Genomic DNA, 14,759 nt, shown 5'->3' with positions numbered 1-14,759 from the left:
TTTCACATTGGACCAGTCACAAAAATGCAATCATTAAATTAACAGACATAGGTTAAGATTTATTTATTCCTTTTGTTATTACAGCATAAGATTTTCTACAACACAAAGAAAATTTAAATGTATTCTTACAACTTTCTATAATATTTTAAGTGACTTTGCACTTCATATTTTTATTTTGCTTTAAAATGAAAAATGCTTCTGAGATTTCATGTCATTAATTCATACATATGCACACAATACTCTCTTAATTTTCTAACTTAGTGAACAAGATCTGTTGAAATTAAAGTTATCCATGAGAGAATATTAACCTTGTATGTTGATAAGAGGTATTCCAAAGTTTGGCTAACATGTACCAACACTGAAAGAGGTAAAAGGTTATATTTTGTTTTTGACAACAAAACTTCAGATCCCCTAGGCCCTTTTAATATAAAAGGCTAATTTAATGATAAATATTCTTCATATAAAAAAAGAAATCCAGGCACACTAATGATATATATGTACTTAATACATATGAAAAAGTAAATAAATAAGTTTGTAAAAATTCTGATATAAACATTTATTGTTATTTTTAAAACTTCATTTTCAATTTATCAAAAAATAAAAAATTACAGTTCTTCACTAGTGCAAAGACTGAATTACTCAATAAACTCCTTTTGGAATAGATGCAGTAAACAGTGAAGAATTCTGTACTTCTCTCTATTTTGTAATTTGTGGTTATTATCATTTTCTTGGTTATGTGTTTTTGTGAGTTTGAAAAAGTCATCTATGCACAGGACTTTAATGAACATTCAGATTTTTCACTTGTGACATCATTTATATACAAAATAGCATAACACAAATATATTGGAATATTGTATTAGATACATTCCAACACAACATATAAACATTGCATGAATACCACAGTGGATATGTAGAGAAGGTAGATAAACCTTAATATGTTGTAAAATATCAAACAAAGGATCGAAAACACCTAAAATTGACCCAAAAGGAATTATTTGTAACTTTAATATTCTATAACTTTAAGTACATTTTAATGTTAAACTTAAAAAGCATTATAATACTTATTAGAGAGAACGGGGGTCAGCAAACTTTTCTCAGAAAGGGCCAAATAGCAAATATTCCAGGCTTTGTGAGGCATGCAGTCTCTATTGCAACTAATCAATTCTGCTGTTGTAGTGCAAAACCAGCCATAGATAATACATAAACAAATGAGTATAATTGTGTTCCAATAAAGGTTATTTACAAAAATAGGCAATGGTCCACATTTGGTCTATGGACCACAGTTTGCTGACCCCTGAAATAGAATATCTGACTCAAAAGCAATTTTAATTGCTTCAATACTTAGTATAAAGCCAAAGACATTAGTAAATGTTTAATGCTTTGTGAATTAAAGTCATGAATGGGTAGGGAAAATAAAGCATTTGTGTTCAGAAACAAATGCCATTACAAGTCAATCTCTAATTAATGATTAGGATTCTGCTTTCCTAATTGGGGCAAAACTCCAGGAAGGCAATCCATAGCCTTATTAAGGTCTAGGCTTATAAACTAAAACCAATAAAATGAAAAATGAAAAAAATCCTGCAACAGAGATATAGTAAGGAGAAAGTGAATTTCCAATCTAAGATGGCTAATAAAAAATAATATCTTTTTATGGTGAGTTCTTACAATATTTCAAATCTCCCCAAGTGGACTGTTAAATGCATAGGGATAAGAAATATGATTTAATTATCTCTGTAGCACAGTGTCCATGATATAGTAGATGGTCAGCAAACATTTATTAAAGAAATATAAGAATGCTTTCCATGGCAAAATATGTTTTTGTTAGTTTTCACAAAGTAATGGTCCTCTGAAGTAACAATTTTACTTTAAGATCCTCCTATAAAGTTAAAATGTTCTGTTGCTTTATATCATGTCAGACTTTGATACGATGATGAATTCCAGCCTGAATCAGAATGTGAAACTTTAAACTTGAGTTTACATCCCATTGTAATGGTTTGACTTGGGCAAAACAAAACAAGTGCAGGCTTCAAGGGTTGTTTATAAAACTGAAGTTGTAATTATTTTTCAAATAAAGAACTGTTTAACTTTACAAATTTAATAAATAGATTATAAACTCAAATCAGTTTTTCACCTAACAGAAATGAACTTGGTTGTTCATGATTTGGAAGGTCAATGGTGATTAAAATGGTAATTTCAATATAGTTATATATTTATTGTTTCCCAAACACTGGATATTTGAAGAATACTAGAGAACAATTAATAAACAAAACTTTGAGTTTTATCTATGGCTCTGAACAAAACCCAGAAAATTAAAATATTCCCATCCTGCAGTAACTCCACACAGTGGAAGAAATGCATACTCATATAAATTATTATATAAATCATACTTTTCCATGATGTATGTAACAAACTATAAACAATTAATTTACCTTATGTAAGTAAATTTCTCTATCTTTTCTTTAATATAATATTTTCACATTTACAAACAAAATAAGTTTAACAATGACAAAAAACAAGTTTTAAAGAATGTTATTTGGTTTTTGGATCAGTTATTGGACACCGACAGACAAAAGCCACATATAATTATATGCTCAAACAAGACACAGCCCTAATTTGCCATTGTTATAGCACAATGTTAATAATATGTACAAATGGAAATAGTAAAACATATCTGATTAATTGAGGGAAGGCTAAGGATGTAATGGAGAAAAATATTTCCATTAGAATAGTGCTGTGGTTCAAAATTCACATATAAAAAATAAATACATATAAAATTATATATTTTACAGTACTTGAAATTGAATGGATTCCTCTTCCAAACTATCAAATTTGATAACACAAGCCAGGATGGCTAATGATCTTATTTTACAAAAAGTCAGAGAAGATAAAGTATGTGCATTCCACAATTTATAAAGAGAGAAAATTAAAATAAAAGGCACAAAGTAAAACAAAACAAAATAAAAAAGATAAGAATACTATCGTACCGATTTCCATGGTCCCCGATGCCATGATACATCATCAGGGCAAGCATGCACATGGCACTGTACTACACTAGGTGGCTTGTTTAAGACTTCACAGTTGTGCTCTAGTGACATTTGACCATTGGGAAATTGACATATTACAAATCTTGATTTTATTCCTCCTCCACATGTTTGTGTACACTAAAAACAAAAACAGGAGAATTTGAGACTATGTGGCTTTAAAAAGAATATTGCACAGCTTTATTCAATGCTTAAATATAATTAGTAATGTCAGAGTTTAAAGTTTATCACTTCTTCATAATTCTCAGCGTTTCTGCCTGGGTAAAAAATAAAAGTTATAATTCTACAATTTAATAAATTTACGAGATTTTGAGAATTAGTACCATGAGATTTTTGAATAAGATATCAAGTGTCTGTAAGATACTATTGGCAGGTTAACCCAGAAACAAAAGTGATTTACCTAGGTAATAAGTATTAATTACATAAAGCACGGTATCCAATCAATAGATTACTATGTAGCTATGAAAGTTAATAAGGTAGGTTTAATTTTAGAAACATGAAAATATGTTCAGTATATATTATATAAAAACAGCAGGTAGCAAAGCAATATATATAATATAAATTTATTTCTAAAACCCACACAGAAAAGTCAGACAGAAAATATACCAAAATGCTAAAAGTTCTTATCTCTTTCTATTTTTTCATATGATTTGAATTTTCAAAACGAGCATGCATAAACTCAAAAATAAAAAAGTTATTTGAATTTTAGAAAATAGTAAAAGTATATTTTAGAAAAGTATTTGATATTTATTAGCACCTGGTCAGAATGTACCTTTAAATAATGATTTCCAAACTCCCTATGAAGAGAAATTATGTGCTAAAAATCATTAAGGAAAAATATTTGACTAATTATATTAGGTGATTTACTTCATTCATCCAAAGATAATATAAATCTTATTCTTTCCCATTCCAAATTATGGGGGAGATCAGTATTCAAAATGACTGTTTTAAAAATCAGCTTTATATTTCCAATGCCTGGAAAGGGCTAGTACATGAAAAAATTCCTCAACAATTGACAACTCTCTGGCTCAAAGAAAAAGATTCACCAAGTGAATGATGTAGTAATAGGAGAAAACATGCTTTATATTTTAACCTAGTTTTCTATTTTTATATCAGCCTAATTTTCTAAGTAGTTAAAATAATAATAAACTAATTTTAGAAAGATAGTAGTAGTTAACAGAAATATTGACTAGCATTGTTCAAAAATCTGGAGTTAATACATACATTTTTTTTATCATGAATGAGTGACTTAAACTATGACAGAACATCTGTTAAAAGAACGTGCTTTTAATCACTCAATTAAAAAAATTTTTTATATATAGTATAGTGAAGTGCTTTACTTTTTGGTCTTCAGAGATGTAATAATCTCACAAGTTTAGGACATATTTTGACTTACTTCTCCCCAGCTTCCGTAGTTCCACCGTGGACAAGGTCCTGAATCACAGTGCTTTGACTCCGGGGGCTTGGAGGCCACATCACAGTAACTGGCACTTTGTCCATTTTCATCCTGGCAGACTACAACCCTGCGCTGAAGACCTCCAGCACAACTGCTAGAGCACTGACGAGGATAAAACAAAAAGATACAAACTGCACATTCCACATCAAGAATTTTCATGGTGAAAAGTCAAACTTCACATTAAAAATCTCCTCATTGGAATCATAATTTAAATTGAGAAAATCTGTCAAACACTTGGATTTTTACCGGGGGCTTCATTAAAATTTGTTGATGAAAAAGTGAGGCATTTAAACTTGCATTAGAAAGTAACTTTCTCCTTAAGTAAAAAGAAATCAAAGCTTTAAGGTCTTAACTAGGAAGGAACAAAAAACAAAATTCAGTGTTAAATTACTTAATTTTGACATTGGTATTTCTTTGTTTTGTGTCATTAATCTCACGTAAAATACAAACTACAATTGTACCTTTTGTAATTTATCATGATTTTATATCAACTTATTGCATTGCCGTCATAATAATTTTTTTTGTCTTGGGATGTTTTTAATAAACATTTATAGTCTTACCTCTTGAAGGATTTTCTTTTGTTTTTATTATAATGACCTCTAACTAGATTGTTTTAAAGTGAATTCCTCTGTAATCATAACATCACATTAGTGTATAATTTAATAAGAACTCTGAGGATTTGTAATCTGCATCAAAAATGCTTAATCGTTTTAAGATTTAAACTATTTAGCATTTAAAGTATTTGACATCACCATATACAGATCTGTTAAAACGATGTAATATAACAAAATTATTGAATTAATGTAACTCAATAAAGATGGCTTACTGATCCCCATGGTCCTGTTCTCCATTGGTTTCCTCTGACTGAAGGATGGACCTCCTGATTTTGATTATCTTCAGGTTTGTGAGTTAATGGAAAATTCCTGCCTGGAAAATGGCTTGGCTGCTCAGAGGAACTCGGAAAGTGGCTGTACGTGGGCGGGCACGCTGCCAGGTTACATTCTTCTTCTATCGAAGGGCGAACTCCGGGGTCACAATAATTCTCATCAATTGGCTGATGGTAGTTGATGCATAAAACTTGTCGAGTGGTTTTTCCATGTCCACAGGAAGCTGAACACTGATCAAAAATTTAGCCAACAGATACAATGTAATATACTACATTAATAGTATATTACAGGTCAAATACTATATTTAAATTTTTTATTCCTCTTTTTTTCTCATAAGAATACTTACAGGTGACCAATTCCCTGCTTGCCACTCTCCACAAGGGCTAAAGCAGGCAGATATTTCAGCAGGTCGAGGTAAGTGGGCACAATATGATTCATCTGCTATTCCATCATGAGCATCACGACAGCTTACATAGCGGGCTTGACTACCTCTTCCACAAGACACAGAGCACTTAAAAAAATCAAATTATACTGAGATGTCATATAGTGCCTATCCCATATCCCTTACACATAGCTGTTATATTTCTAAAACATCCAAGTTTCTTGAGAATATTAAATTATAACAGTATCACCTGGCATCACTTTTGAATAGACTAAAGATCAGGTAGTAAAGATCCCAATCAGTTCAGATCATAAATTTCACATATACTGTATAATAATTTGAATTATATATGAATATAATGATTTAAAATAATGCTTAGTTATTTGCTAAAATTAAAGATACTGAAAACATTTTAGGTAAGAGAATCTTAAGATGTCATTAAAAATAACTGATTCAACAAAGGAGGTACCATAAAAAAATAAAAAAAAAACCCGTTTGATAGACCTAAGTTTTAGATAGAATGGATATGATTCCATAATTAAAATACTCAGAGAATATGTGGAGCTTAAAGATACATATTCCAAATAAGACTAAAGCAAAGCATATACTCCGCATACATTAAAGCTTTCAGTTTAGAATAAAGCTTTCAGTTTAGAATTTTTGAACATGAAAATGTTGGTAGTTTAAATAAAAGCTGATAAAGGCCTAACATCACATCTACTTCTCAAAACAACCTGTGACATAAGTATTATTATTATTCCCATTTTGTGGATTAGAAAATAGACTCAGAAAACTTAAATTTCTTGTCCAGAGAAAGGCAGCTCTTGAAAGGCAGAGAAGGATGTAGCCATTAATTCCTAATTCCTAATTTTGATGCTTATTCCATAACATCAAAATACCTGAGAATGAATGCATAACTAATGTGACAAATCTTTAGCAACTGTTTTGTTGATGTCAAACCCTCCATAACAGAAACACCATCTCTCGTAAAGAAATTCACTTACGGGGGTCCAAGAACCATGTCGCCATTGTGCTATCTTTCCTGTGGGAACAGCTGGTAATGAAGTGGCCCCAATTTTAGAAATAATTGGGCAAGGTGTGACTACACAGTCCTGTTCAAAAGAAAAATAAATCTCATAAAATGTCAATTAATCACTCTGATTTATATTTAACCCAAAACTTCATTTCTTCTCCCATATGTCTAATTCAAGAACAGTGGCACACTAAATTACAAACAGGTGATCTAAATGTTTCTAGTTTTCAGAAACACAAAGTACAGTATTGTCAAGTGCTAGCAGTGGATAACAACTCTGAATCCTGAAGTTTGGGTCATCTTGTCTAATGATTGAAAAGGAAAAGAGCAGTAGTCTTTTAAAAATACTGCTCAGCTGAAACATTCTGAATGAGCACAGACCTCTACCTTAAAAACTACAACATACTTTAGAAGTTCATGACATTCATAATAATAGATATTATCCATCTTCTTAAATTCAAAGAATGGAAATACAGATGAAGAATAAAAAAATTTCATTTATAAAGCTGCCAAAACCGAGAATGATAAATCCCCCATCCTCACATTTTTAAAGGCATATAAGTTTAAGTGGGAAAAAATGCAGAAAGAAATAACTTTAGCACATCAAAAGTCTTCCTGTTTCATAAACCCTTTTGTTTATAACCCAAGAAGAAGTTTCCCGTACCTGCCTGTCCCTTGGGCGACTGGCTCCATGGCACTCGGTGTCATCTAACACCGCACCAAATAGCTCACTGACACACTTAACAGCACGCATCTGATACCCATGTCCACATGTGGCTGAGCACTGAAAGAATATAAATAGATATTAAAAAAACATTGTTTTTTCAAAAATTACATAAAATCCCATTTTCTTAAATGAATGCAATTAATAATATACTTTTAGTAGATCTTTTTACTAGTCCTTTTTACAAGATTCAAGACTTAAAATGAACAAATTCAATCAATATGCATATTTATTCAAATTTATCATGTAGATTATCAATAAAATATTGAAGTTAACCAAACTTTACAATTATTATTGTATCCTAAAAAGTTATCAGGTAAAAATATCAACAGAAGCCTGATATTTTAGAGGCAGAGTCAATACAATTTAAGAAAACTAAATACTTTTCTCTACCTGGTGTATACATGTCATTTAGTATCCCAGGTAAATTTCAAAGAGAGAAAGAAGGAAGAGCGTATATGGTAAAGTTAAAGGGAAGTTGAAGGGAGGTTTCCTATCAACTGTGGCAACCTCCACAGATTAATCACACTTACCCAGCCTGACCATTGCTCATCCTGCATATTCCTAGCTGCCTGTTTGGTAAAACTTGTAAACAATGCCTACTCTATATACAGTGAAGATACCAAGTTAGACACAGGACATGAAAATATTTATAGTTTAAACAAACCTGATAAGAGCATAAATCTGTAGCACCTTGGTTAACAAAAATAAGTTCAAAAGAAGAGCTGAAATATGTACTACAGCAAAATTAGCAGTACTGTTAACATTTGGCAGATAAAAGCTCACATTTCAGGGGTATTTTTCTAATAAACCAACCCAAATTTCATCGCATCCACTAAGAGAAGAGTAAATATATCACAACTTTTGTGCCATTCTGTAAATATGGGTCAAGTTAGAAAAACTCCTATCATATACTTACAGAACCCCATGGTCCTACTTGCCAGGAAGCACAGGTATAAAGCTCACATGGCCTCAGGGATTCAGGTTTAGTACTTGGATTACAGAAGCCATCACTCAAGTGATCCTCATTCAGCTGACACCATACCTGCCGCTGCTTTGTTCCTTTTCCACATGTAACAAGACACTGTAAGAATACAACTGATCATTATTTATTTGCAGTAGTCAACATAAATGCCTTAAAAATGATGCAATTATCAATTTGTATATTAAAATACAGTTGAAAGATCATTCCTAAGTGCATTTTCCCTCATTCCTCCAGAGATGTTCACTGAGTAAAATCAGCGCCACACCCCTACCCCAATTTCTGCTGCTAAAGTCCCACTGAAGCATCTATTTGTCCTAGAAACAAAGGTGCAAAACTAGCCTTAGAATAAGTATATATCCCAGGCTGCTGTGGACCCTGGCACTTTTTTATGAAAATGGTTATAGATTAAACATCAGTTATTATTATTGCTAACCAGATACTATAAATAGTTTAAGGACGAACCATTTTGTGAATTTTTGATTGCCTTGATAATAAAGTTATTTACAAAATGATAAAATAAACTTAAATATTTTTGAACCTTACAAAGTCTGATGGCAAAGCTTACCTAACACAGTATTGTAACAGTTCTAAGCCTCAAGTGTTTAATGTTACCTCACTCCACTCACTAGTAGCCCAACTTGGACAGGAAAACTCATTGCAATTCTCTATCGTCACTTGGGAAAGTTCTTGGCATTCTGTGTCAGCAAGACGGTGGCCAAAATTATTTATACAATAAGATTCTCGAGACCGTTCTCCTCCTCCACAACTCCTGGAACACTGATTGAAAAAAAAGAAAAAGTGGTAACTAATGGGGAAAAATTAGATTTTTAATAAAAACATACTTCAGAGTGACAAATGTGTAATTAGAAAAAAGGGGACTTTTCTTAACCTGAGACCATTCTGAATAATGCCATTTTGTTAAGACACAGTCACCATGGCATGGTTCTCGGGTAGGAGGTTTAAGCTGGTCGGCACAGTAGTGGTCGTCTACTGGAACAGTATGTCCTTTGTGAATGGAATACTTCATGCACTGGACGTCCAAGGACCTATATCCTTGACCACACTGGGATGAGCACTCACTTTTGCCAATGACATGCCACCTAGGAAAAAAACTGTTATTACACTTAGAAGATATATTAATACAATTTAAAGATATTTAGAGAAACGCATGCATATGATTAAATTTTACAAATTCTAAGAGTTGACGGACAAGCCACCATAAAAATGGGACCAGTCTGATTAAAGTTGGAGGCAGGGAAGCAGCACTGTATCTATTGACCCTGGCATTTGGAGGCAGCTTCGCAGGTATGTCCAAGGAACTTCAAAACCTTTGAAAACAGCTAGTGTAGACCAAGATTACCCAATTACTTAGTGGCAGATTTAAAACTATAACTGAATATATCTGATTACCAATCAGGTAGTCTCCCCCTATGCAACCCTTCTACAGAATTCTGATTTATGAATAGGAAATATGTGGGAATTTGACTACATCAAGAAAGGTAAAGGCTTTAAAAGTTGGCAAACTAGTTTTTGTAAACCATATCACACTTTCTCATTTATTCTTGTAATCTATATTTAGACAAGTGTCCAGGGAAAACGTGTTTTCCACAAGTAAACATACTAGTTTTAGCCAAATTATCCCAATTGTAGTCTAGCAATCTATCAGACAATGTGAGTATACCAGGATAACAAAGCATAGAATTCACAGAACTTATTTCCATCCCCAATAGCATCTCAAGGATTTCACTGTGCTTCATTCCACTGCAATGCAGTGGGCCCAACTTACTCAGGCAGTTCTACCACTACGCTTTTGCTATATGTTTTCAAACAACATCATAAATATATAGTAATTCTTGTCCTTGCTGAATGAAAGAGGTTCTGGCCATCCCTGAATGTTAAATGTCACCTGCTACAATGCAAAAAAAAATCTGAAATATGGGGTTATTGTGCCTTGTGTCACTCCAAGACCAATCCCCAAAAAACTCCAAATGAAAAGAAATTTAGGTTAGAAGTGAAAATACCCTTGCCATGATCTAGATCAATTTCCTTAAAGTTTAATGGAAAAAATACTGATAAAATATCAGGGAAATAAATCTATTTATTCTCCAATCTTCAAGCTTCATGAGTTTATTGGTTCATGAATTCAGTGAGAATTACAGAATCATCCTACACCATCTATTGTTTTGGATCTTTACACCATTGATTTTCAGATTAGAGTTCACCTGTATTTATTTTATAGACAACATTGCTTCCATTTTCTACAAAATATTTTAAGTCTAGGGATTCAGGAAACATTACAAATAACAATTCATACCAATTATGTACTGAGTTTCACACTAAATTAGTGAGCCTGAAATTTTATAATGGCAGGGGCAGACAAGGGGTATTAGTTACATGTCCACTCTGTGTCGGGTACTGTGCTGGATGTTTTTATCTGAGCTCACTTATTAGTTTTAATCTGGTTACATTATACATTATTTCTCTTTTACCTTAGTTCACAGTCTGTATTGCACCTTTCAGAAACAAACAATGGAAGTGGCAAGTGGTCACATCTTTGATCAGACACAACCATACGATCACTCTTACGTATGCAGGCAATTTTTCTTCTATGAAGACCTTGGCCAAAGTCAAATGAAAATTAAAAATGAAAGGAAAATTCACATAAGTAGATGTTCCATAATTATTTTAATTCTGCTAATAGCCTAAAGGAGTCAACTAAGCAAGCAAAAATCTCCAACACAACATATAGGATTTACCAGTATATTAATTACTTTTTATAATATGTAAGCTACATCCTAAATGATTGAGGAGTTTGCTTAGCAAAGAGACACAAGGAAGATGGGACAGGTATGCAGGAGAAAGAAATTCATTATAGCTGAGAGAGTGATGGTGGAGAACCGAGTAGCTAGGGACAGCACTGATGCTATATAATACACTATATTGTTACCCATTATTTTTCTGCCCTTTCCCTGTAAGAGAATTGTACATATCTATTTGTTATAATGTTATAGTAACTTCCTGTGGGAGAAGAACTCTTCCCTGTTCATTGGCATCAGGCTTATATCAACTGTAAGGGGATGTAACCTATTCCAAACCCAACCAACTCTCCTTCCCTTTTCCCTGTGCCTCCAGAACAGTATTTTCCAGATAGGGCTGATCTTTCATCCTGGAATCATGAATGAAAAGGACATAGACAATAGAAAGATCAGTGATTGTCATGGGTTGTGGAGGAAGGAGGGCAAGATGAATAGGCGAAGCATAAGGGATTTTTAGGCCAATGGATATATGTCATTACACATTTGTCAAAACTCATAGAAGTTATAGAACAAAGAGTACCCTAATGTAAACCATACATTTTAGTTAATGTATCAAAATTGGCACATAAATTGTATGTACGTATGTGCCACACTAATGCAAGATGTTAATAATAGGGAAATTGGGGGAGACTGGGTGAAGGATGAAGGAAACTTTCCATACTTTCTGCTTAATTTTTCAATAAACTTAAAACCACTCTAAAAAATAAAGTCTATACATTAAAAAAAAAAAAACTAACATGGATGTAGATACCAAGTCAGAGCCAATTAGCAGCCAAAACACGGTATAAGCCAGAAATAAACCTTTTTTGTCCTAAGCCACTGAGATTTGGCCATTGTTTGCATGCAGCATAACCACAGCAAAAGCAAACTAAGAGAAGTGGTCATAATGGGCCAGAGTAGCTTGAACTTTACACTTTCTGCAATAGGGAGATAGTGAAACATTTAAGCAGTCAGTGACATGATCAAATTTCTGTTTTATCAAAGTTCAACTCTGTATTTCCAGTTAACTAAACATGAACATATATGTTTATCCCCACTCCTTCCTAAATATCCTTTGAAATAACTATAAGGAATTTTGAAAAGGTATAAACCTAAAAGAACAAAAAAAGAAAAAAGATAAAAGAAAAGAAACACAGAAGGGAAGAAAAGGAAATTGTGAATATGAAAAGGAGATGGAAATAACTGTTTAACAGAGCCAAGGAAGATGAAACCTAAGCCTGCAAAGTGGGAAAGTAAATAATAGACCATTCATGCCACAGAATCCAAGAAAAGCCCAGGAATGAAAAACACCAGGTTGCTCTGAAGTGGTAAATGTGTGAGGGGTAGGCCTGAAAAAATGAAGAATTGAGTGAAAAGTATACATAAAGAATGGTTAGACCACTACCATTCTAGCTGAGAGAGGCACCGTCCAATAAAAACAGAATGTGACCCAAATATGTATTTTTACATTTCTAGTAGTCACATTAAACAGTAAAAGGAAAGGTAAAATTAATTCTAATAATATTTATATTTAACCCCAAATATCAAAAAATGTGGTCATTACAACATATCATTATACAAATTATTAACATATTTTAATTCTCTTTTCATACTAAGTCTTGAAAATCCAGTGTGTATTTCACACTTACAGCATGTTTCAGTGGACTAGCCATATGTGGCTAGTGGCTACCCTACAGGACACCGGAGCTCTAGAAAAGGTGAACTTGAGGACACAAGACACAGCTGAGGGCAGCTGGGGTGACATTGTGTCAAAATGAGGTGATTAAGTCAAGGTCTCTACACTGAATGATGAGGTCCCCGCCCACTGGGCTCTCTATCTCCCTCTGGCTCCAAGCCATCCTTTGCTGTCCTGCAGCCTCCTCAAGACCATCAGAAGATAAGAGAATTCCTCTCTTGGGGGACTGGTTAGCCCAAGAAGAAAGATCAACTGACAATGACATTTGGGGCTTCTCCCCAATGACATATGAAAAGGCTACTTTATGACCCAATTACTCCATAATGAAGCGGCTAGTTGACTTGCCTGACTCACACAGGACTTTCATCAGCATTTTAATACTTCTTAAATATGAACAAACAGCAAAGGATCAGCAGACATTTTAGGAAAGCCTCTAACACATAGAGGTAAAATAAACACAAACAAAATAGAATTAGGTTGACACACATATAAGTCAGGGAGCAGAAGAAAACTTAAAGACCACAATTAAGGGCCTCAGAGATATAATAGAAAGTACTGTATTCATGAAACAAAAGCAAGATGTTATAAGATAAAACATTAAGAACACAGTGAAATTGAGAGAAGAAATTAGAAAATAAATTATCAGTTTGGGAGGTTGAACATCGAAATAATACAAGTTTCAAAAAGATAGAGGAGTTCCAATACTATGTTGAAAAGTAATGGGGACAGTGGGCAGCCTTGTCTGGTTCCAGTTCTGAGTGGGAATGCTTTCAGTTTTTCCCCGGGGGTGAGTGTATGCCTACATGATGAGTGCGTTGCACACCCTCTGGGGAATGGTCATGCTTGAAGGTGCAGACCCGGGGAGGTGGGGGGGGGAGGGGATGGAGGTATGACTACATGATGAGTGCCAGGCGCACTGTCTGGAGAATGAGAATGGACGCGCTTGGGACTCTGACTCGGGGGGATGGGTGGGACATGGAAAATGTATATAACCTAAACTTATGTACCCCCATGATGAGCTGAAATAAAAAAAAATAAAAAAATAAAAAAATAAAAAAAAATAAAAATAAAAATAAAAAAATAAAAAAAAAATAAAAATAAAAATAAAAAAAAAAGATAGAGGAGAAAAACTAATGTGAGGAAATTTCCAAAGAAATAATGCAATAAAATTTCTCAAGACAAAGAATCTGTGTTTCCAAATTGGAATGGCATCCTAATTACTTAGAAAAATGGTTTTAAAAAGTCCAAATTAAGGCATATTGTTCTGACATTTCACACCACTAGAATTAAAGAGAGGATCCACAAAACTTCCAGAACAGAAAGTGTTACAAACAAGCACAGGAAATTGGAAAACAAACCTTTTGAAATTCTAAAGAAAAATAATCTATTTTAGAATTTATGCCAGCTATACTATCAATCAAGCAAGTGAACATAATAATGCCATTTTCAGATATGAAAGGTCTCAAAAAACTACTTTCTTTCTCAGGAAAGTACTGAGGGATATGTTCCACCCAATGAGGGAAGAAAACCAAACAGTGGAATTTATAGCATTTAGAAAACAGTGAAATCAACAAAGATCAAAGAGATTTCCCATGATAATAATGAAGGGAAATCTCAAGATGACAGTCATATAACAGACCTAAAAAGTAACACAAACAAATTAACATCAAGAGAAAAGAGGGTCACAGTACCAAAAGATACAGTGAACAAAATTGAAAACTGATATATTAAATAATATGCTCGAAAAATATTAAGACAAA

At 33.2% G+C, this 14,759-nt stretch overlaps 1 protein-coding gene across 1 annotated transcript in view; it reads right to left on the bottom strand.

Annotated features, from left to right (window-relative positions):
* Positions 1-14,759, bottom strand: part of ADAMTS20 (ADAM metallopeptidase with thrombospondin type 1 motif 20) — a 154,674-nt gene that overhangs the window by 59,164 nt on the left and 80,751 nt on the right. The window contains exons 19-28 of the mRNA XM_045555249.1: positions 10,998-11,124; positions 9,398-9,608; positions 9,121-9,285; positions 8,443-8,607; positions 7,464-7,583; positions 6,771-6,878; positions 5,731-5,895; positions 5,324-5,614; positions 4,438-4,599; positions 2,985-3,161 (exon numbers count right to left, since the gene is read on the bottom strand). Coding sequence (XP_045411205.1) covers positions 2,985-3,161; positions 4,438-4,599; positions 5,324-5,614; positions 5,731-5,895; positions 6,771-6,878; positions 7,464-7,583; positions 8,443-8,607; positions 9,121-9,285; positions 9,398-9,608; positions 10,998-11,124 — 1,691 coding nt within the window. The remainder of the gene's footprint in view (positions 1-2,984; positions 3,162-4,437; positions 4,600-5,323; positions 5,615-5,730; positions 5,896-6,770; positions 6,879-7,463; positions 7,584-8,442; positions 8,608-9,120; positions 9,286-9,397; positions 9,609-10,997; positions 11,125-14,759) is intronic.

This window comes from Lemur catta, chromosome 6, assembly GCF_020740605.2.
Source record: "Lemur catta isolate mLemCat1 chromosome 6, mLemCat1.pri, whole genome shotgun sequence".
Taxonomy (NCBI): Eukaryota; Metazoa; Chordata; class Mammalia; order Primates; family Lemuridae; genus Lemur; species Lemur catta.
Note: the sequence above shows the minus strand (reverse complement) of the source record. Positions and strands in the feature narration are given on the sequence as shown.